The sequence below is a fragment of the Elaeis guineensis genome, chromosome 1 (genome assembly GCF_000442705.2).
Source record: "Elaeis guineensis isolate ETL-2024a chromosome 1, EG11, whole genome shotgun sequence".
Lineage (NCBI taxonomy): Eukaryota > Viridiplantae > Streptophyta > Magnoliopsida > Arecales > Arecaceae > Elaeis > Elaeis guineensis.
The window spans coordinates 423,640-445,811 of NC_025993.2; the positions used below are offsets into that span (position 1 = coordinate 423,640).

Below are 22,172 nucleotides of genomic sequence, written 5' to 3' on the forward strand. Positions count from 1 at the left end.
TTTCTGCTCGATAAATTTCAGTTTCTCGATCTGGATGACCTACTAAATCGGCTATGACCGACCTATTCTTTTACCAACAAATCCGTTCTTCCTCTCAATTGAGAAAATCTAGATAAAATAAAATTTCTTCGTGATTGAATCTCCCGTAAAAGAAAAGTCCTTCGAATTTATCCGTACGATAAATCTGAAAATCGTCAGGATTCTGAGACGGATATATCTCAAACTCTTTTTCTATAAATTAAAGATTTCAGAATTTTTCAAAATACACAATCGACTTATTGCTCTATCTTCTTCTTGTTCTCCAATCTCTTGATTTGAGCATCGGAGAATTTATACTGAAGAGAGTTATCTTGATGTGAATTTATTTTGCAGATATCCGAACAAAGATCCAGCGATGGTTCAACCATAGCTATATCCACCTCGACATCTGCCCCCTGACGAAAAGATCGGCAACAATAAGTAACAAAAATCGAGTGGCACGCACCCTCTGCTTCTCTTTCATTCAAAAAAGAATTAATGAAATAGATGATCGAAGGCCATTAGATTAATACATTAACAAGCAACCCCAATGCATGAAATTTAATTATATTTGTTGGGACGGATAAGGGGCACTAATTCCACTTTTGTGTAAAACACGTACAGAGATGGATCACTCGACGCACCAACGTCGTGATTTATCTGCTAGCTGGAACCCAATAAATAGATACAAAAATATCATCGCATGGAGCAACATGTACGTGCGAGCAGTTCTTATATATTATCCGCAAGATGCATGGACCGTGGTTTAATCACGGGAAGGGGAAGGTGGGGGGACATAAAATCACCAACTAAAAACCACTGCATTTTACTGATTGTATCCACCAAGTAAGCTAGCACGTGCGCAAAGTCAAAAACACTCCCCTCCGTGCCTCTGGAATATTAATGGCGGGAACGGTCCATCTGGGCCGCCGGCGTGTCGGGCTCCGGCAGGTCCTGTATGTCCGCCGTCACCTCCGCCAGGCTGGACGCGTCGGCCGTCGGATCGTACTGGCTGATCACCAAGACCGACGCCGAGAACTCGGGCTGTGCCAGGTAGCTCCCCACGGGCCCCAGCTCCGGGCAGTCGGTCTTGTCGGTCAGCGGCATTACGCGAGGCGCGTGCCCGACTAGGAAGAGGTTGAACTTCCCCATCGCCCTGATGGCCGCCACTATCTCCGCCTTCCCTCCTCCGACCACCTTCTCCAAGTACTTGACCGACTGGTTGGCCCCCATCACCTTGGCCTGGAACTCAGTGATGCACGTCTCGTCGGCCAGCCGCTCGCTTGCATCCGTCGCCCGGCCCATGCTCCCTTCGCTGCTCGGGTTCACGAAGTGCTGGCCTGGCTGGGGGACGAACTGCATGACGGTAAGCTCGATACCCGGGTGCTCCGCCATGCGGGCGCCGTAGGCGAGGGCCTCGCGGTCGTCGCGACCGCCGAAGTAGAGCACCGCCACCGTGTAGGATACCTCACTGGCGCAGACCTGCGCGGAGCCGCCCAGGCCGCGGTCGACGAGGATGCCGACGGAGCAGGGGGCGTAGCGGAGGACGCGCTGGTTGACGAGCTGGTACCCGTGGCCCACCGAGTCCATGGAGCCGTCGAACTGCCGGATCTTGTGGAAGGGGAGGACGGCGAGAGCGGCGCGCTTCTGCTCGGCGCTGGTGACGATGTCCTCGTGCATGCTGTAGAGGTCGGAGATGGCGGTCATAGGGCGGATGGTGACGTTGCTGAGCTGCTGGAAGGCCTGGAAGGCGACCTCGAGCTGGTCCCCGTTGTGCTTCCTGTTCCAGAAGGGGAGACCGTTGAGGCGGGCCTTGTGGACCATGGAGATGGCGGAGGAGCGCTCGGAGAGCTCCATGAGGTGCATGGCGTAGACGGTGAGACGGCGCTTCCGGGTGCCGCGGGACGACTCCACCAGGTTGATCATGGTGGGGATGTTGCGGCTGCCGTGGAAGCAGGCCAGCACGCGGAACTCGCTGTCGGGGTCGTTGCGCTGGATGGTACGGTGCTTGTACGGCGTCGCAGCCCGCCGCGCCGGCTTGAAGATGGTCATCACCAACGGGGTGGTGATGAAAGTGGTGAACAGAGCCATCAGCACCAGGATGGCGAACGTCTCATCGTTGAGCACCTAATATAATATAATATAATTCCCATCCCATATTTGAATATATCAATCAATTAATTATAATCGATTAACTAATACTACAGGTACATCCGATCGAGCGAGGTAGCTAGCTAATTAAATTAAATTAAATAGATCACAAATTAATTAATACCTTGCGGTCCTTGCCGATGTTGAGGACGATAAGCTCGACGAGGCCCTTGGTGTTCATGAGGAAGCCGAGGGTGAGGGCCTCGCGGACGGGGACGTTGACGAGGAGGGAGGTGATGACGGTGCCACCGATCTTGCCGAGGCAAGCAGTGGTGATGACGAGGACGAGGAGGCCCCAGGACTGGCCCCCCTTAATGGTGGCCACGTTAGTCTTGAGGCCACTGGATACGAAGTAGAGAGGGAGGAAGAGCCCCGAGATGAGGTCCTCCACCTTTTCGATGAGCACCCCGGCGAAGGGCCCCTCCTTGGGGACGATGATCCCTACCACGAAGGCCCCAAAGAGGGCGTGGATGCCGATGGTGTCGGTGATGAACCCGCAGGCCAGCACGGAGACGAGGGTGGCGCAGATGTACAGCTCCTTGACGGGCTCCCCCTCGGGGGAGCGGCGGGCCATCCAGGCTAGCGCGGGGCGGAGGAAGAGGGCGGCGGCCACCACGAAGGCGGCGCCAGAGAGGAGGACCCAGAGGGAGACGAGCATGGATCCGGCACCGGAGAGGGCGATGGCGAGGGCGAGGAGGATCCAGGCGGCGACGTCGTTGACGGCGGCAGCGGACATGGCCATGCGGCCGATGTCGGTGGTGAGGAGCTTGAGCTCTGCAAGGATGCGGGCGAGAACAGGGAAGGCGGTGATGGAGAGGGCGACGCCCATGAAGACGAGGAAAGGGCCCTCAGCAACGCCTTTGTTGATGGTGGTGCGGAGGGCGAAGGAGGTGCCGATGCCCATGATGAAGGGGAGGGAGATGCCGGCGATGGCGATGATGAGAGCGCGCTTGCCGGTGCGGCGGATTGCACGGAGATCGAGCTCGAGGCCTACCAGGAAGAGGAAGTAGAGGAGGCCGATGTTGGCGAGAGTGTCCAGCACGGTAAGGCTATTCTTGGGGAAGAACGTCTCCAGGAACGTTTCGCTGCGGCCCAGCGCCGATGGGCCCAACAGGATCCCTCCCTGCATGCAATATTTGTTTGTTGGTGTCCATATCTTAATAATAATAATAATTTATTCTATTAAATTTTTATGAACATCAGTATTCCCCTTGAATACGAAGTGCACTCGTTCTCTCTCGGTCAATCCCTCTCCCCGCGTCACTAAGAATCTGACATGGAGATTCCATTCTGCTTCGATGCCCCTGGGGGCGTTCGAAGAGGTGATCGATCGGTCAGGGTGTACGATCTTTATATCGGCTAGGTGGGTGCTTTTCTCATGTGCAAAATGTGGACGGCGAGAAATGATGGAAGTTTTTTTTTTTTTTTTTTTGGGGGGTGGTGGTGGGGGGTGTTGTAAAACAAATGCTGAAGCTTTGACTCCACAAGCGTGTCTCAGTTCGGAGCAAACCTCGACGAGAGGGGGAAAGGATAGCGAGAAAATGGGTGGTAGAAGGTGAGCTCAGGTAATCGAACAGCCTTTTTAATGGGCCATGAGAGCTTAATTTCCAACACTCCGTCCCCCGTTAACGACGGAGAAGCTAGTTTTCTTCTTAACGTTAACGTTAGTTGGCGATCCTCTACGCACGTACTTGTGAAGAACAAGAAGAAGAAGAGGAAGAGGAATAAGATGGATGCTTACAATGATCTCGGCAATAACACGGGGCTGGCGGAGGGGGCGGAGAAGGAATGCGAGGGATCGGGTAACGGCGATTACGAGGCAGATCTGCACGATGGCCAGCGGCAGAGACGCTTCCAACGGGTTCTCCCCTTGCCACGATCCGTTCGAGGTCGCCTTCATCGGCGCCGGGCACGCATGGTTCACGTTCGTCGACGCCATCCCTCCCTCCTCACGGAGATGGCACAATTAAAAAGAGCAGAGACCGGAGAGATGATGATGAGATTGCTATACCTACATCAACCGATCTCTTCGTCTCTCTCTCTCTCTCTCAGAAGGTAGGAGGAAGGCGAAGAGAGCCTCCTGAAACGGGGCAGCCAGGATTGGGTAGTATGGGTCAATCGTTTCTATTTATGAACGGTCTAGCTTGTTTGTGCTAGAGTGTTTTTTGGCGGTGGTTGATGGGACGGATGGTTTGAAGAGGTCGACAGCCAGGACCCCGGACCAGATTCATTTAAAAGTTAAAACCAGAACCAGACCAAAAACCAGGCCGTGGGTCCAGCTTTGGCTTCCCCCTCCTCCAACGGTTCTCGCCCGCTTACAGCAACCCCACTCGGCCAGCGTGCCTCACTCCCTATGCTACGTGGACCAGACGTTTAAATCATTCATTCATGCACCAGCGCCCGAATCACCCAATCGCGCACCAAAGAAGAGGCCCAGCGAGTGCATTCATTCTTGTGGTCGTGGAGGAACGGTAGCGTAATACATTGTACTTGCTTGGTCAGTGAGCGAGCTTGACCGCCGCCGTTTTCCTGTGACCGTTGCAGCATTCAGATTGGTCTTTCTAACCCCACTCCCTACCGTGGTAACTACCTGTTGCTGCAAAACTTCAGATGAAAGCAAATGACACTGGAACCGGACACTGTCCAAGACTCAAAGCACCAAAGCGGAACCTATAAGCGCAGTCCATATACTCATCAGGGTTTTTCCCGTGGATCTCCAAAGTTTTCTCATCGGTGAGTACTCCATCGTAACCCTAGAAGAAGATGTCGTCGGATGGCAGATAACTTTCACAATATTGTCCTCTACCTTCAAATCCGAAGTGATTTTACAGCCTTGGATGAGAGGATAGTCGATTACCGAACTGGTTCTTTGACCAGCAATCGGTAGCACTTATCAAAAAAAATCTCGAGACATCATTAATGTGTTGCTTCACAAATCTCATCATATTTATAAAGAGTGATTAATTCAAAGGGCTATGGTTTCAAAAAGAAGGTTCGAAGATTGCTTCTAGCTGCTATATATCGAGCGCGGTGGTCTTGCACGTATTCTGTGGATCAGCCCACATGGCGTGCTTAAAGCGACGGAGGGCCGCATGGTTTGGTGGCTTTGGCGCATGTGATTTTTAATACCCTAAACCCTTAAAACGATATTTTGTCGAAAGAGGTGCCAAGGATATCTTTCCCTAAGAGGCATGACTTTTTTAGGGCTACTGGACCGTGACACATGGCAAATGATGACCTGGGTGGTGAAGCAATATGCTTCCACCCAGGTCTTATATAAATGAGAGGAAGAGGCTGTGATGTTGTTGCCCTATTTTTTTGTCGGGGATTCGATAACTGCTTGTGTTCACCATACAAGGAAGGGATTTTTTCCTACCTTCTGGTTAGCCATAAGGCACCGAAAGAGGGCGCACCTGCAAATATTGTGCCTTGATATGGGAGATATTGAAAAATATCATTGCTCCGACCATCGCGGAATCATGGCCAACATCATTCTAAAGGTGTCACCGAGGACTGACCACTTCCAGGGGGATCTACTGTGGGAGGTCAACCTTCCATTACTCGGCTCCATTGGGACGTGAAGCAGCATTCCAGGTCAGGTCACCTCGGTTTATGATCCAGACGAGGAGTGAGCAATCGCTTAGGGAACCTTCTCAGCACTGAGCTCCCTAGGGAGGTCTTGGACCTTTCTAAAGGATAACCTTTTACCCCCAAGTTAGCTTTTCGATCCTCCTTAAGAGGAATATTTGGGAGATGGATGGGTCCTGGGGGCCAAGCATGCCATCCCCAATATCCCTTGGCTCGGACTAGCAACTATCAAAAAAATTTTCTCCGAATAAGCATCGTCGGGCACTCTACTAATCAAGATTTGACTTCATCGCCATGCCCAAGGATGTCGACCGAGCTTGAATTTTACACTTTCTTTTTGTAACAAACTTTATTGTAATGAACTTTCTTTAAATGAATCAGTGATAATGAACCTTTCCTTAACATTCCTTGTATTGAACGATCTCGATCTTCGAGACCAACCATTTGTTTGTTCTTATGAGGTCATCAATCCTAAGGACTAATCGAGCTATTGATGGAGTGAAAATTCCTAGTTTGAGTCCGAGTCCGAAGTCTGGGGTCATAGTATTTGGGAATGAACCTCAATTAATCTTCGGTGATGGGTTTCATCTTCACCAAGTCAGTGACGCCATCCTTTATCCAATCACTTACGTACTCCAGAGGGTATTGATGGGGATTCATCCTCGACTTGCTCAAGAGGCATCGGCCATAGAGAAAGGGTCCTCGAAGGGTTAGCCCTATCATCGTCATCCTCAGCCTCCGCTCAACCTATCCATGGATGAGAAGTGCCAATTGACTATCAGGGATCTCCGGAGAATTAGCCACTTTATCATTGTGCTTAGCCTCCACTCGATCTGTCCATAGATCAGAAGCACTAATTAGCCATGAGAGGTTCCTGACCGTTAGCCTTTTCATCATCATCCTTAGCCTCCACTCCATCCATCTGTGGAGGAGTGCTAATTGGTCAGGAGAGGTCCTCGGAGGATTAATTTCTTCATCATCATCCTTGACCTCTGCTCAATCCATCTATAGATGAGGAGCGTTAGTTGGCCATGAGGAGTCTTTAAAGGTTAGCCCCTTCATCGTCATCCTCAACCTTCGCTCGACCCATCCATGCATGAAGGAGAAGCACCAATTGGCCATGGGATGTCTCCAAAAGATTAGCCCCTTCATGGTCATCTTTAGTCTCTACTCGACCCATCCATGGATGAGGAGCATCAATTGGCAAATGAGGGGTCCCTAGAGAATTAGCTCTTTCGTCATAATCTCTAACCTCCATTCGATCCGTCCATGAATGAGGAGCACCAATTAGCCATGAAGGTCCCTGGAGGGTTAGCCCCTTTATCATCAGAGGTCCTAATTTAGGTTAGGATATCTCTGTGATCGGTGCTTATTTGTTTGCTATTTCAAAGGTCTTAGCTGTAGTTGAGATAACTCCAGGTGGTCAAGATTTTCCGACTTAGTCGTTGGGGTCCCAAGTTCAGATATCCGTATTCAATTATTTTTCGAAGGACAAAGGCTTATCTTAGTTGCCATGGGCATATTTTGTGGGGTCTTGAGCCATTTTTGTTGGTGGCCGGGGTATAAACCATTTAATATTTGAATTGAATTTAGGTTTTAGATATATAACCTATTAATCTATTTAAACTTATTTAAAAATCTGCTTAACCTATTTCCGACTTGTTTAATCCATTTAACTCATTAAAAACTCATTTAATCTGTTTAACTATTTAACCTGACTTGATCTAGTTAATAAATGGGTCAAGCGGGTCAGGTAAGATTATCTATTTAATAAATAAATTGGGTTAAGATCTAATTTTTTGACCTATTTAATAAACAAGTTGAATTTGGATTGATAATTTTGTGCCCCGACTCGCATCAATCTAATCTGTATCCAATCCGGCCCGATCCAATTACCAACCCTATTGGCATTCTATATTTGAAGGATGGGAGTCTCATCAACGCCCTCAATTTTATAGGTTCCAAGCTTGATGACTTCGATAATTTTGTAGGGCCCCTCCTAATTTGGGGCAAGTTTGCCTTACTTCATTGGCTTGGACACCTCGGCCTGAGGAAAGATGAGATCTCTCGATCGAAAAATCTTTGACCTGACTCGTGCATTGTAGTAGCGAAATACCCATTGTTGGTATGCCTATAGGCCATTTTTTTATGGTCAGCGGGACTTTGCCTCCTAAGCTCAAGGGTTGGACTTAGGTCCTAATGGCCAATGGTCATCTTTATAGCCATGGTCTTTTTTTTGGTGGCCTACGGGCCTTTTTCCTCTCCAAGCTTAGTGGTTGGACCATAGTCCTGAGTAGCCAATAGGGGTCTAAACGGTTGGGTTCTTCTGAATAGCTGGCACCTAGGTGATTAGGCCAAGATCCTCCTTCCATTCGAGCCTAGGTTATAGTATAACTTTTGAACAGAGGTCCTAGTCATTCTTGGCGTGTCTCTGCCAACAAGGTCAGTAGCTCTTACAAGGGTTGTAGGATCTACTGCACCTTAGATTCTTTAGGCTAGCTTCAGGCAAAAAAAAATTGAAATACAATTTCATTGATAATCAAAAATAAAGCATACAAAAATCTGATATTATGATTCTTATTGATTATGCCCCATAGGATAGTTAGGGCTTTATGTTTGGGGTATAGGTACTCCTTCAAGCTTCTCGAACTTAGCTACTCGACATATATTCTCCAAGCTCGATGTGGAGCTTCTACATTTGCTTTGCTTGGTGGCTTTGATCTTTATGAAGTTGACTCCCTTGCTCAGATTGCTTGATTATAAGCTTGTTAGGTTAATGAGCTAGGTCATCATTACTCTGGCAATCAGTTGATCATCACTTTGCCTCTCTAGTATTCATCTTTCTTGATCAATGTTTCACTAGTTATCAACATAGTGACTAAGGTAACCTTGTCCAATGAGAGCTTTGATCTCATTTTTCAATTACTAGCACTCTTTGGTGTCATGCTCAAGATCTTCATGAATCTAGTTACATCTGCTCATGCCCATCTTCTCGACAAGAGCATTCAACCTTCGAGGCTAGCATAGGTAGATCTAATCTTGAATCTCCATCAAAATTGGAGCTCTCAGAGTGTTAAGAGTAATATGCCTCTTAAAGCTTCGAGATAGACTTGTTGGTCGCATGGTGCTCTTTTCTTCTCAGCTCATTCTTTAATTTCCTCCTGATGCCTCCCTCTAAGCAACTACAATTTTTTTAGCATGGATGTACTTATATGCTCGAAATAAGAGTTCGGCCAAGTCTTTGAGAGACCTTTTCTTCAATGAAAAACTAAAGTATGAGCCTTTTAGCCCATTCATCATTGTTGTTACTATAATAGATTGATCTAACTTATGGATCTCTAACATCTCAGCACTAAATCGATTAATAAAGTCTAGAAGGGACTCATCTTTCTTTTTCCTAAAAGAGAACAGGCTAACCAAGATCTTTTGCATCTTCTATTGCTGATAAAGTGGCCAATGAGCTAGTAGCTAACTCATTGAAGATCGATTAAGCCAGGTTGAAGGCTCGAGTACTACAAAATCGAGAGGCTTTTCTAACCGTAGCTAGAAAAGCTTGGCACATCACGATAGTTGCTTCTTATAGCAACATGAGAGCCCTAAAACTCTCAAGATAGTCCATGGGACTTGAAGTACCATTTTAATGTTCGATATGAGGCATCTTGAATTTCTTTGACAGTGGATCCTCCATAATCTCTTTGCTAAAGGAAGGCTTGATCATCATCTCCAAGTCATCACCTACTTCAGCATGCTTTTCCCTCCATGCTGTGATCTTGTTGTTCATTTATTCGATCTTGCAATCAAGATCGACCTCCCTCCTAGAGGCCCTCTTGCAATGGTATGGAGAAGGATCAATAAGGATAGAGTCTATCTTGGAGGAAGAGCTAAGATGATCGCTCCTTTGGTATTGTTGGAGAGAAGGGTGACCATATCCTATGCTGGGCAATCCTAATGGTTCGGATGGCTAGCGGGGAGGTTAACAGCCTGCTGCTACAAATTCTACACTGCCACTATAAGAGCCTACACCTACTAGATGAGTAGGTTAAATTGTTCAATGATGATAGCTCAAAAGTTGATTGAGGAGGTTGAGATCTCTGAAAACTGCATAGGGAGCCATCAAACGCCAGTTGGATATGATCGATAGACACTTGTAGTTGTTTCTTCTATGCTTCATAGCTTCTTTCATTTCATTCCTATAGAAGGTGTTGATCTCTTGCTACTAATCTTCGAACCACTGATGCGGATTATCTCCATTAATCTATAAAACAGTAACAAGCTAGAGAACTCATTGAAGTTGCCTCTAGTTAGGCCTTCCAATGCTTTAAGTTAGCAACGGGTTTTAATTATGGTGGGAGGGACAAATGAAAATCTCAATGTAGTGGTGTTATTAGTATCGTATGTTTGATAGAGAAATTCGAGACCAATATATAGCAATGGGATTTGTTGTAGATCTATACCTCGGCCTCAGCCCCGGCCCCAACAATCTTGCCATTGCCGATCTAGTCATAGCCGAGCTATCGAAGATAGATATCAGCTTCAAAAGACATGATCTTACTCTTGACGATCAATAGATCATCCCAGACGACCTATAGGTCATCCGTTACTACCAACTTGATCGGTTATAGCCGAACTATACAGAATTGACCTTCCAAATTGAGAAAGTTCAGATAAAGAAGAACTCCTTTTGTGATCCATTCTTTCATAAAAGAAAAGTCCTTCTCTGAATCTATCTCTGTGATAAGCTTGGACTCCTGTCACCTAACCTCCTCCTCCAGTAACTTGACCTTTTCCTCGGCCTTAAGCTTAGCAATATGGGCATCATTCATCCTCCTACTGGCCTGACCGGCATTCTCTTCGGCTTCCTTCGAAATTCGCCAAGCTTTGCACATCGCCTTGGTGTAGTAGTCCATGTGATGGGTGAGCTAAAAAAAATTAGTATTAAATATTGAAATCTATCATCATTGAGTAACTTGAAGAAGATCGTCGCTTACCCAAATTAGAGAGTCGTATGCATCATGCATACGAAAGACACCTCCTTCAGCATTGAAGGATTCGACGTCGATCAGAAGAAGGATTGATTGAATCATAGACCGGACTTGGAAGTTGTTGATCACCGACCTAGTATCCTAAACTCCAGCACCCGAGGAGGCTCCGACTAGAGCAAAAGATCTAGCCTGTACGTTGGTCGGACGTGAAGACATTTTTATGAAAATTTTTGGCCTGCCTGAACTTCTCTACGACAAGGATGCAGAGGCCTGGGGGGCAGGTTTCCCTGGGGTAGCAAATTGGAGAGGCATGACCTCCCTCACGAAGGCTGCCAACTCCCTCCTCGAGGTTCTGCTTGGCCTCGAGGAATCTCTGGTAGTAGTAGGTTGGACAAGAATGACCTTGGGACGACCGTGCTTTGGAGCTGAGGCTGTACTTATCTTCTTCCTCTTCATGGCCCGATTAAGAGCTTTGAAATCTCTGGGATCCACTTCTACATGGCGTATGAGGTTAGTTAAAATAAAAATATTATCAAAATAAATAAAGTATACCAAATAGCAACTCACTTTTAGATCGGCTAGACTTAATCCAGCCCTAAACAAAGTATCCTCAATAAGGAATTCAGCTAAGGGAGAGGGGGTCTGACTGAAGATCTGCTTTAATGTCTTCTCCTCGGCTTCAGTTAAGACTAGAGCTCTAACTTTTGACCTATGTGGTCTATCCTATGATGTATTGAAGTCCCGAAGATGTTCGATCTAGATAAAAAAATGCTCTTTCCAATTATGTACTGAGGTAGGAGCTCGAAAGAGACGACGTCTCCATCGAGAAGAAATATACCACCACCCGTTCTTTGTGGGATGCTCCTTAAAAATGAAGCAGACTTGAAAAAGATAGGTGATCGGCTTGACCCCAAGGAAGATGCAATGGGCAAAAAAGCCTATGATTTGGCACCATGAGTTCGGTGTAATACTATAGAAACTTGTTTTATATAATTTAGGAACTTCCACTATAAGGAGTGGAAAAGCAGCCGAACTCCGACCTTTAAGGCTTCCTCGTACATGCCAACTTGGCTCGGAGGAGGAAGAGCTATTCTTTCACTCGAGAGGGCCACCTCTAACCTAAACTCGACAGGAATCTGGTATTTCAATATAAAGATTTCTAAGTCCTCAGAGGTAAGGACAGAGTCAGTCCTATATGGACCAAAGTCTGAAACCTCGGATCTACCCAAGGAGCAAGCAGCATTGAGCTCAGGATCTACATCCCTAACATTATCCCTCGAGCTCCACGTCATAAGAGCACCACTCTCAGCATCATCTCTCGAGCTTAATATCTCGAGACCTGGACTCCTAGGGCCATCATCCAAATTTTAGGTGTCGGCAAAAAAGCTAAACTCACTCATGATCAAAGAGAGAGGGACTGACCTAAAAGTGAAGTGGCCGAGCAAATGAGGAATGAGGAAGACCAACTAGCTTGACTTTGCTGAGCAAGCCTGCAGAATCGCTAAGTGCCAGAGTTTTCCCTCCGAATAGTAGAAGTAGTAAAAAAGAGAGTTACCATGGTCCTATTTATAGGACTCCAGAATGGCACCGATCTACTAACGATTTACCTCCATCCGATGTTCGACAAATGTCACCCGATGATTGGTCAAAGAATGGCTCCCACAGATTCGAAGAATGGATGCTTTAGATTCAAAGACGGTTCACCTCAGCTGTTCAATTCCTGACATGTGTCCTCCATGAACAGTTCGATCATCTTATGCTTCGACCTTGGATCAAGTACTCTCTTAGGCCGATCTATTAAAAGCTCGACCTCGAGAGTGGGGGCATCTGCTGTAGGTTTATACCTTGGTGTCGGCCCCAACAACCTCATCATCGTCGATCTAGTCATAGCTGAGCTATCGAAGATGGATATCAGCTTCACAAGACAGGATCTTACTCTTAACGACCAATAGATCATCCCAGATGACCTACAGGTCATCCGTTACGACTAACTTGATCGGCTATAGTCGAGCTATGCAGAATTGATCTTTCAAATTGAGAAAGTCTAGATAAGAAAGAACTTCTTTTGTGATCCAATCTCTCATAAAATGAAAGTCCTTCTCCAAATCTATCTCTGTAACAAATCCAGAATTTGTCAGGACTCTGAGATGGATACATCTCCAACTCTTCTCTTATAAATAAAAACTCCAGGACCCTTCAAAGGTAAGCAATCAATCGACTCCTAACTCTCTCTTCTCATCGTTCTCCATCTCCTGATTTGTACATCGAAGGGTTTATACCGGAGTCACCCCTCTCGGTATGGACTTATTTTGCAAGTGCTCGAACGAAGCTCCAATGGTGGATTCACCTCGGCCACATCCACCTCGGCATCCGACCTCAGGCGGGGAGATCGACAGTAACAGAATCTAAAATCTTCTAAGAGATATACTATAACTTTATTGGATTACAACGTAATCACCTTAAAATATATTATAACCATCTAGGATGGTAGTATAATTGACTGACACATATTGTAATTATCTGGTTAGTTATTATGATCTTTAACTCTTGCCATGATAGAGGTGCTAAAGTCGTTGTTCAAGAAAAAGGGTCCAGCTCGCCTCAAAATGATTGTTGAGTTGAATGATTATCTAACCAAACTGTGAGACTTTACTCGGCACGTTGGCGATGCATGACCTCGAAGACTAGTCACCCCTAGTCTAGTCATCCTAGCTGTTAAATCGATCGAGATGGACCCGATTTGGTTATAAATGCCACATTAGTTTTGAGTTGAACAAATTCAATTGCACCATGTCATCGGACCCATTTTCTGCGATATCACTTACAAAAGATATAAATGAGTTTTACAAACACATACATTTGAGTCCATTGAAAGCATGTTTGGCATTATTTCTTTTTTTTTTTGGTATTTTTATTTTGTACAAATTTATGAAATTTTACATGTATATTGATGTGGAGGATAGCATTTGTACCCAACTTTAGCTGTCTATTATTTTCAATTTTTATTTTATGTCTAAAATCTTAAACCATCACATTTAAGGCATTCGGGGATTCTACCAATTAGTTTGAAAAAGCTGTCCCATCAAATCATTTTGCTTTGAATTAAACTTCCAAAATTAAAAAAATATAATAAAAATGACACCAAGCAAGCTCTAAATTTTTTTTTCTTCTTTCTTTTATTAATAAGAAATATAAATAAAGCCAAAATTGAGTATGCATTTAATGATTATGCATAGGCAGTGAAAAATAATGTTATGTTAAAAATTGATAATGTTGTGATTTATCTCCTTAAATCCATCTAGATGTGGCTCACACAAACACGCATCAAGATTTATTTTATATATTTTAATTGATCTAGACTCTGATTAAAGATATATCTTTGATAAAGTAATAGAAATATATTAGATGGTTTGATAAAATTGAGCTCTACACAACCATCATGAATAAAGTCTATCTTCTAGTCTTTGTGACTGATTCAGATACTGTCTCTGATGGATGAGACATATTATAAAAATATTAGATGTGTGCCTTAGAAACTAATTATTGACTGACATATTTATATTTTCATGATCTAATTTTATACTTATAAAATATTTATTATTAATAAAAAATATTTTTATTTTCAATCATTTTTATGTACCTATGATTTATCCTAAAAATTAATAAAGATGATTTTATATATTCTCAAGATGTTGAGATTTAAGACATACATTATTAGTGGTTAATTTCTAAATACTCCTGATCAAAGTATCGTCATGGAGGACAGTGATCAATCCATTTAAGATCGGTATATGGATCACCTCTCTTCCAAATAGATAAGTCTCGAATCTTTGATGTAGGGATACTAGGGTGAGAGTACAGATGATTATTAGAGAATAACTTATACTGAACGTGATCAATATGAGAAACTATTTGGATATCTATTCACTCGTCAGTGATCTTCTCGATACTGCAGTGGTGTGTATAATCTTTTGACTTATGATACATTGGCTATTTGTAGTGAGATTACTGGATTTGACTGCACCTAAACTTGATCCCTAGCCATTCAGATCTTTGCAGTATATGTTGGCTTCAGTAAATTCAGGTTCACTGTTAAGAGTAGGATGCATCTAGATGGAATCGATCTTGATAGAAAATGAGTAGTCCTATGCGATTAGCAAGATTGAGTTCAGAAAATCTTTGGTCGAAGCAAGTGTAGATATTGAAAAAAAATTTTCATGAGATTCATAAGTGAATTTGAATCGAGCCGATCAAGCATATGCCTGACATTAGATTTGACGAGTTCTCCATGATCTCCGTCAAGTCAGGACTCACGATAGAACGACTGAATCATATGTTAACCACACCTAGAGGTTCAATACTTTTATTCTACTAGATTATCACTACATACTGTTAGATATCATTGAAGAATTATAGGACTCGTCGAGCATTATTTTGATAATCGATGATCCTCGATAGACAGAGTTGGAATTATTTCAATCCATCGAAAAGAGTTTCAATAATATAGTGATAAAAATCATCATATATCTCACTACCAAACAGAATAGAATCTTCGAGATCATACACAAAAGAGGTTCTTGTCTGATCAAATGATTGATCAATGATTATAAATCATTAAAGGATAAAATCGTCAATTTGATTGATGATTAATCATATACAAAAATTATAATAAATAATTTATTAATAGTTAATAAATTTTAAAGAATTAATTAGTAATTGGATTGTTAATTAACTCTATTTGATTGAGTAATAAGGATTGGATTGAGTTTAATTGAATTACATTTATTTTGACTTGAATTAGGTTTGGCCTGATTGAGCTATGAGATGACTCAATTGCAATAGAATCCTAATTAGATTAGGATTTGATTCATGGAATCTAATTCTTAATTTGATTAGGTTCTCTAATCTGTTTGGATCTAACCAAATGTGATTTGGTTTGAACCAAATTGGAAGAAACATGAGTCCAAATCAGATTAGATTCAACTTTTGCACCAACCACCCAATCCCCACGCCATCCTCACACCAATCTGAATTTGGCATAGGATTTGCATGCCTTTCAAAGGCTGGTCGACCACTCCCTTATCTCCTTTGGATGAGGATCAAGTTAGTTCTTATTTGAATTTAAAATGGTTTTGAATTCAAGTTTGAACTTGATATTTATCAGATGGGAATTTGTTCTCATCCTCTCATCTTTGTCGCCATCATTAAAAGGCCCTTCTTTTAGGTGTGAAATCAAATGTTCATTCCATCCTTGGTCGACTAAAAGAGAGAAGAAAAGGGAGTGGGGCATGTGATCTTGTAGCCATCTTGGCATGGGAGATATTAGGGCTTCTAGTTTGGGTTTTGAGAGAAAAGAGAGAATTGTTCTTTGGTTTTTCCCTTCCTTCTCATCTCCTCCACTTCTTCTTTGTCTTTTAGAGTGTCTGAGAGATCCAAAGAAGACTTCAGATCAGGCATCAAGAGAAAAAGTCTACAAGGGAGCTAACACCCTAGAGACTTCGATGGATCTCTGATCAAACAACGAACCTCGTGTGGATACCTGTGGAGGTCAGATGTTTGTACGGCTCGAGGAACCTCATCAAATCCATGGATCATCGACTGTAGTGAATTACGACCCACACAAGGTATAGAGATCTAATCTCTAATCTATATTTTAATTTTTAGATTATATGCATGTCATTGATATTGGGCTTAGATAGTTAATAGATTTGATCTGCTGCATGAGAGATTAAAGGATTAATCTAATTTTCTTTTGCTGTCTTCAAAAATTTATTTTGAAATTTATGCTTGCAACTATCCTACATTTCTAACAAAAAAGAGTGCCTGTACGAATCAAGAAGAAGAACCACGAAAAAAAAGCCCTAGATGTATGAGATACATGTTTTATGTTTAGATCTAAAATTGTTTCGATATCTAAACTGAATTTCATGTTCATAATGCACTTAATTAAGATTTTAAAATAAGATTTTAAAATCTAAATTAAGATTAATAGATCTAAAAATAAAATTTTAAGATCTGAAATTTAATGCATAAAACATGAAATTGGGTGAGGGCAAGTTTAATTAGGTCTAGTAATTCAATTATTTTTGGATAATCAATTAATATATGATGGAGTTCAATCGAGATGAGCGGTTAACCCAATCTCATCAAGAGTTAATTAGGATTAGGTCAAGAGTGCTTAAGATCAATCCAGTAGTTGTAGATTGGTCATATCGATTAATAGTCACATGTTGAATCGATTAACTCAAAGATTTGATTTGACTTAATAGCTCGAGCCCAAATTGCACAAACTAACCTATTCGAAATTAATTGATCTATTGGTGTCTAAGAAAAGTGTTATGATTCGATCTAAAAAAAGATGATTATTTAGTTGGTTCCATCACTGATCTGGCCAATTTATTGATATCTAAGAAAAATAACAGAGGGACCCCTACCGATCTTGCACTTACTTGGCCAATTTGATTGGTTAGTCTTGATGTGGTTACTTGGTGATTTGAGCTAGCCCACATCAATAGGGTTAATCATAATAGTTATGACTAATTAAGATGAGACCTAAATTAAACCTCCCTACAAATATTAAATCATAGGTCTTCTATCGTTGTAGGAGTGCAGGCGTCCAACCGGTGTTAATTGTTCTTAACTGGTTACAGTGATTCAGTTACATCGGAAAGACATAACCACCCTATTAACATGAGATGTTGCTACGTAGAGATGGGGTTGGGCCTAATAACCAGACACGGTTAGAGACCCAATGATGACTTTGCCTATTCATTGAATGATGGATCTGACTTAACTAAGGATTAGACCAATAACCAAGCACGATAAGGCTTCATGAATTAGAGACCGAGTCACTGCAATATACTTGAGAAGTATTAGACAAGAGTTATCCACTCATCGATTTTGCATGTCACCAATAATCGAACACGGTGAGGTGTGCGTGATTAGGTAGGATTGCAGTACCTACTAAAATTCAAAGTCATATTAGGATTTTTATTTCTCTATCCAGAGAGTATGAGAGATCCGAAAAAATAGTAGGAGCCTATTTGACTCTTAAAGTCCTTAGATCAAATAAAATTCAATTACAAATATCTAACTTGAATTTCTATGCTCGTAGTTTAACTATGTTAGCTCTAAACCCTTTAGTCTGAATTCTAGAGTCCAACCAATTGACCAAACTTAACTATAAGGATTGACTCAAAAATCTTAAGATGATCTTAATCTCTAAAAAATTAGGGTATTACTTGACCACGACCACCCAATTATGCCAAGCCATCCAATGCTGACCAAAGGACTGCATTGGATAAATAGACAGATGATGACAATAGGATGAAATGCTACATACTGGCTTCCATATCAAACGAGTTACAGAACCAGCATGAGTACATACTTACTGTCAGGGCTATGATAACTCACCTACAAAGGTTGTATGATGAGTAGAGCTGCACTATGCATTTTGAAGTGTCCAAAAGACTCTTCAATTCTAAGATGTGCGAAGGGCAGTTGGTTCACAATATTGTTGGATAATGATTAAGGACTTGAAAGAGCTTGAGAAGCTGGGCATCACGATGTAGAAGAAATTACAAACGGATTTGATCATGTAATTCTTGACTAGTTCATACAGTCAATTTATCGTAAACTACCACATGAACAAAATCGACTACTCTTTATCTAAATTGATCAATATGTTGGTCATGACTGAGTGAACCTTAAAGAGTTCAAGGGACTCTATCCTAAAAAACCTGAAGTCTAAAAAGGATGACACACCTTTGAAAGGTATATCTAATATGCTCGTTATTGAATCTAACCTAATGGTTTCTTCTACTTCTAGTTAGGTATTAGACTCTGGCTCGAGTGTACACGTATGTACTTCTATATAGGATTTAATAGAAAGTAGAAGGTTGAGAAAAGAGAAATGATCCTTCGAATCGAAAATGGAGCCAGAGTTGCTGTAGTCACCGTAGGGACCTACCTTTTTTCATTACTATCAAGATTTAGATTAATTTTAAAAGATTGTTATTATGTACCTATATCTAGCAGAAATCTGACTTTTGTCTCTATGCTAACACAGGAAGATTACATATTTAATTTCAATAAAGACCATCATTTGATTTATTTAAAAAATAAATTAATTACAAGTGGTGTTTTGATTGACAATGTTTATCATCTACATGTTGATGTGAGTGTGAACATTAACAGAAAACTGTTAGTGCCATAGAACTAAAGACCTAGAGATGACCTGAACCATAAGTATTTGTGGCACTTTAGACTTGGCCATATTGGAGAAGATAGGATAAACCGACTGAAAAAGGATGGGATCCTTGACTCAGTGAGGTTTGAATCATACCCAATCTGTGAGTCCTGTCTTAAAAAAATGATCAAGTTATCCTTTGTGAGATATGGAGATAGGGCCACTAACTTACTTGTCCTAGTACACACTGATGTGTGTAGCCCATTTGATGTGCAACCAAGGATGATTATCAATACTTCATAATCTTTACTAATGATATGTCACGGAATGGGTATGTATTTCTTATGAGATACAAGTCTGAAGCCTTCGAAAGGTTCAAAAAATTCAGACATGAGGTAGAAAAATAAAAAAAAAATCTCTTAAGATTCTTCAATCAGATCGGAGAGAAAAATACTTTAGTAGATAGTTTCTAGGTTATCTCAAAAAAAATAACATAGTCTCTCAGTGGACTCCTCCTGGTACACCTCAACTCAACAGGATATCAAAGAAAAAAATAAGTTTCTATTAGATATGGTCTGATCCATGATAAGCTACACTGATTTACCCTTATTTATTTGGGGACATGTCTTGCTAACTTTAATTTATTGATTAAATAAGTTTTCTCTAAATTCGTTCCTACTACATACGAGATATGGCATGGTAAGAAATCGAGCCTGAGTCACCTTAGGATTTAGAGATATCCAGTCTATGTCAAAAGATAAATGGTGGACAAGTTAGAGGCTAGATCTGTAAAAGCTCACTTTATAGGATATCTTAAAGAGTCATTAGGATACTTTTCTACTTTTCAGAGGATTATAATGTGATTATGAGTTGTCATGCCACATTCTTAAAAAATCAGTTTATCTAGGATGGTGGCAGTGGAAGGTTGATTGAGCTCGAAGAGAAAATCTCTAGAGAGCGATGAATTGATGATCCTGTTAACATTGAGCCAATAGAAGTTGTATCTCCTCCATCTCATAGATCTGATAGGATCTCCATCCTCCGAAAAGGTACTTATGTATTGTTATAAAGAATGTAGAGAAAATTTTTCTTGTAGGAGATAGGGATCATGAAGATGACCCCAAAATCTATAGCGAGGCGATGTCTGATATCAATTTTGAGAAGTGGTTAAGTACTATGAAGTCAGAAATTGAATCGATGCACTCAAATCAAGTCTAGATCTTAATGGATCTACCTGAGAGTATAGTACCTATTAGGTGTAAATAGATCTACAAAAGGAAGATTGGTGTAGATGGAAAGGTAGAGACCTAAAAAGCTAGGTTCGTAATGAAAGATTATAGTCAGTGCGAAGGCATTAACTATCAGGATATCTTTTCGCTTGTGGCCATGCTTAAGTCCATCTGTACACTGCTTGCTGTTACAGCTTACTATGATATGAGATATGGTAGATGGATGTAAAATAATATTTCTAAATGAATATTTTGAGGAAGATATCTATACAGAGCAGCTTTTGGGGTTCACTTTCAGTGATGAAGATCATAAAATCTGCAAGCTGCAAAGATCTGTTGGATGTATGACCTAGAAGCTAATATAGCTGACATATTGTAATAACACTAGGTATAATTTTATATTTAAAATATTAATTTGATCAATAAAAAGATAAATTACTTTTATTCAAGAGTGATGTGTCCTTAAGTCATCCAAGAAATTAATACTTACGATATATATTCTCAAGGTATTGAAAATTAGAAGTAGGTATAATTAATTCTTAAATTACTCTCAATCATAGTATCATCATGAGAATGATAATCGATCTTGATAGATTGATATACAGATCACTTCCTTCAGAATAGATAAGTCTCTGGTCTACAGTGTAGAGCTACTGAGCGACAAGTGCGAGTAGTTGTTAGAGAATAATTAGTACTGAGCATGACCACATGAGAGATCACATAGATTTTTACTCAATCATCAATGATCGTTTCAATGCTATAGTTGTGTGAATAATCCTTTGATCTGCAATGATATGATTTCTCATAGTGAGACTGCTGGAGTTTGACTGATACAGAAATATGATCTCTTTGAGTCCTTGTAGTGGATATTGATGACAGTTGATGTCACACCCCCGACCTAAGATTGTGAATCGAGGATCGCGGCAACCGCCGCATACTTATGAAGAACTCTCTCATAAGCATGCAAGGCATCTCATCACGATATCAATGCATCACAGCGAAATAAATTCAAATAATTATTATTCAACTGTAATTCAAGTAATTAAATCAAATATCTTACATCCAATAAAATTTTACTAAAACAATAGATCTAAGTTCAATGAAGTTGACAATGCTAATCTCGCTTCTAAAAGCTCTGTCCAATATTTCGTCCCACGCTCGATATTAATTATCTGAATCTGAAAAATAGAAAGAAAAGAAATGAGCTAGACAGCCCAGTAAGTAACAAATATCTCAACTAGATAATTCAGATATTATATAATTTTCAAGAATAATGCTGCAAATAAATATAAGAGTATATTTCATGCTGATTTAATACAAATCAAATATTTTCAAATATTCACATATCATAAATTCGATTCGATTCAAAACACTCGTAACTCAACAGCCTTGACTATGACCAACGTTTAACCCCCATTGGCGGGGTCCACAGAATACCAGCGCACAACCCCCACTGGCAGGGTCCACAAATACCACGCACAACCTCCACTGACAGGGTCCACAAACACCAGCGCACAACCCCACTGGCAGGGTCCACTAAGTACAATGTATAATCCCCATTGACGGGGCCCACTGAAACATAGTTAGGCTGAGAGCATAAATCCGATCTGTATCAAAATATTTGTACCATAATATATATCATAATCTTTCACTAAACATGTGCATAAATCGACGTACCATAATATTTCAAAAGCACTTTTCTTTCAAAATATAATTTCATAAATCATGCATAATTTCAGAGAATAATTATTTATTTTTCAAAATAAATATGAAATATCTCGAGAAGATGATTCATTACTTACCTTTCACGGAGCACTGAACGAATAGATCGACTAACTTCTAGTAGATTCTTCTGCGCCTATTATCCAAAATTATATTTTTACATTAATTTTAATTCAAAATTAAATCTAAACAAATCTCAATTCAAAACCTCACTTAAAATCGACTCCTTCCTAAACTCGATCAAAATCATCAGATGAAGCCTTCCACTTCGCTAATCTAGAGGAATAACTTTAG

At 41.5% G+C, this 22,172-nt stretch overlaps 1 protein-coding gene across 1 annotated transcript; it reads right to left on the reverse strand.

Annotated features, from left to right (window-relative positions):
- Positions 1-653: 653 nt before the first annotated feature.
- Positions 654-4,275, reverse strand: LOC105035748 (cation/H(+) antiporter 19). Its single transcript, XM_010911424.4, has 3 exons — positions 3,911-4,275; positions 2,294-3,292; positions 654-2,145 (listed from the first exon to the last, which is right to left on the reverse strand). Exons 1-3 carry the CDS (start codon positions 4,106-4,108, stop codon positions 919-921), a joined length of 2,424 nt encoding a protein of 807 aa, XP_010909726.1. The 5' UTR covers positions 4,109-4,275; the 3' UTR covers positions 654-918.
- Between the last annotated feature and the right edge of the window lie 17,897 nt (positions 4,276-22,172).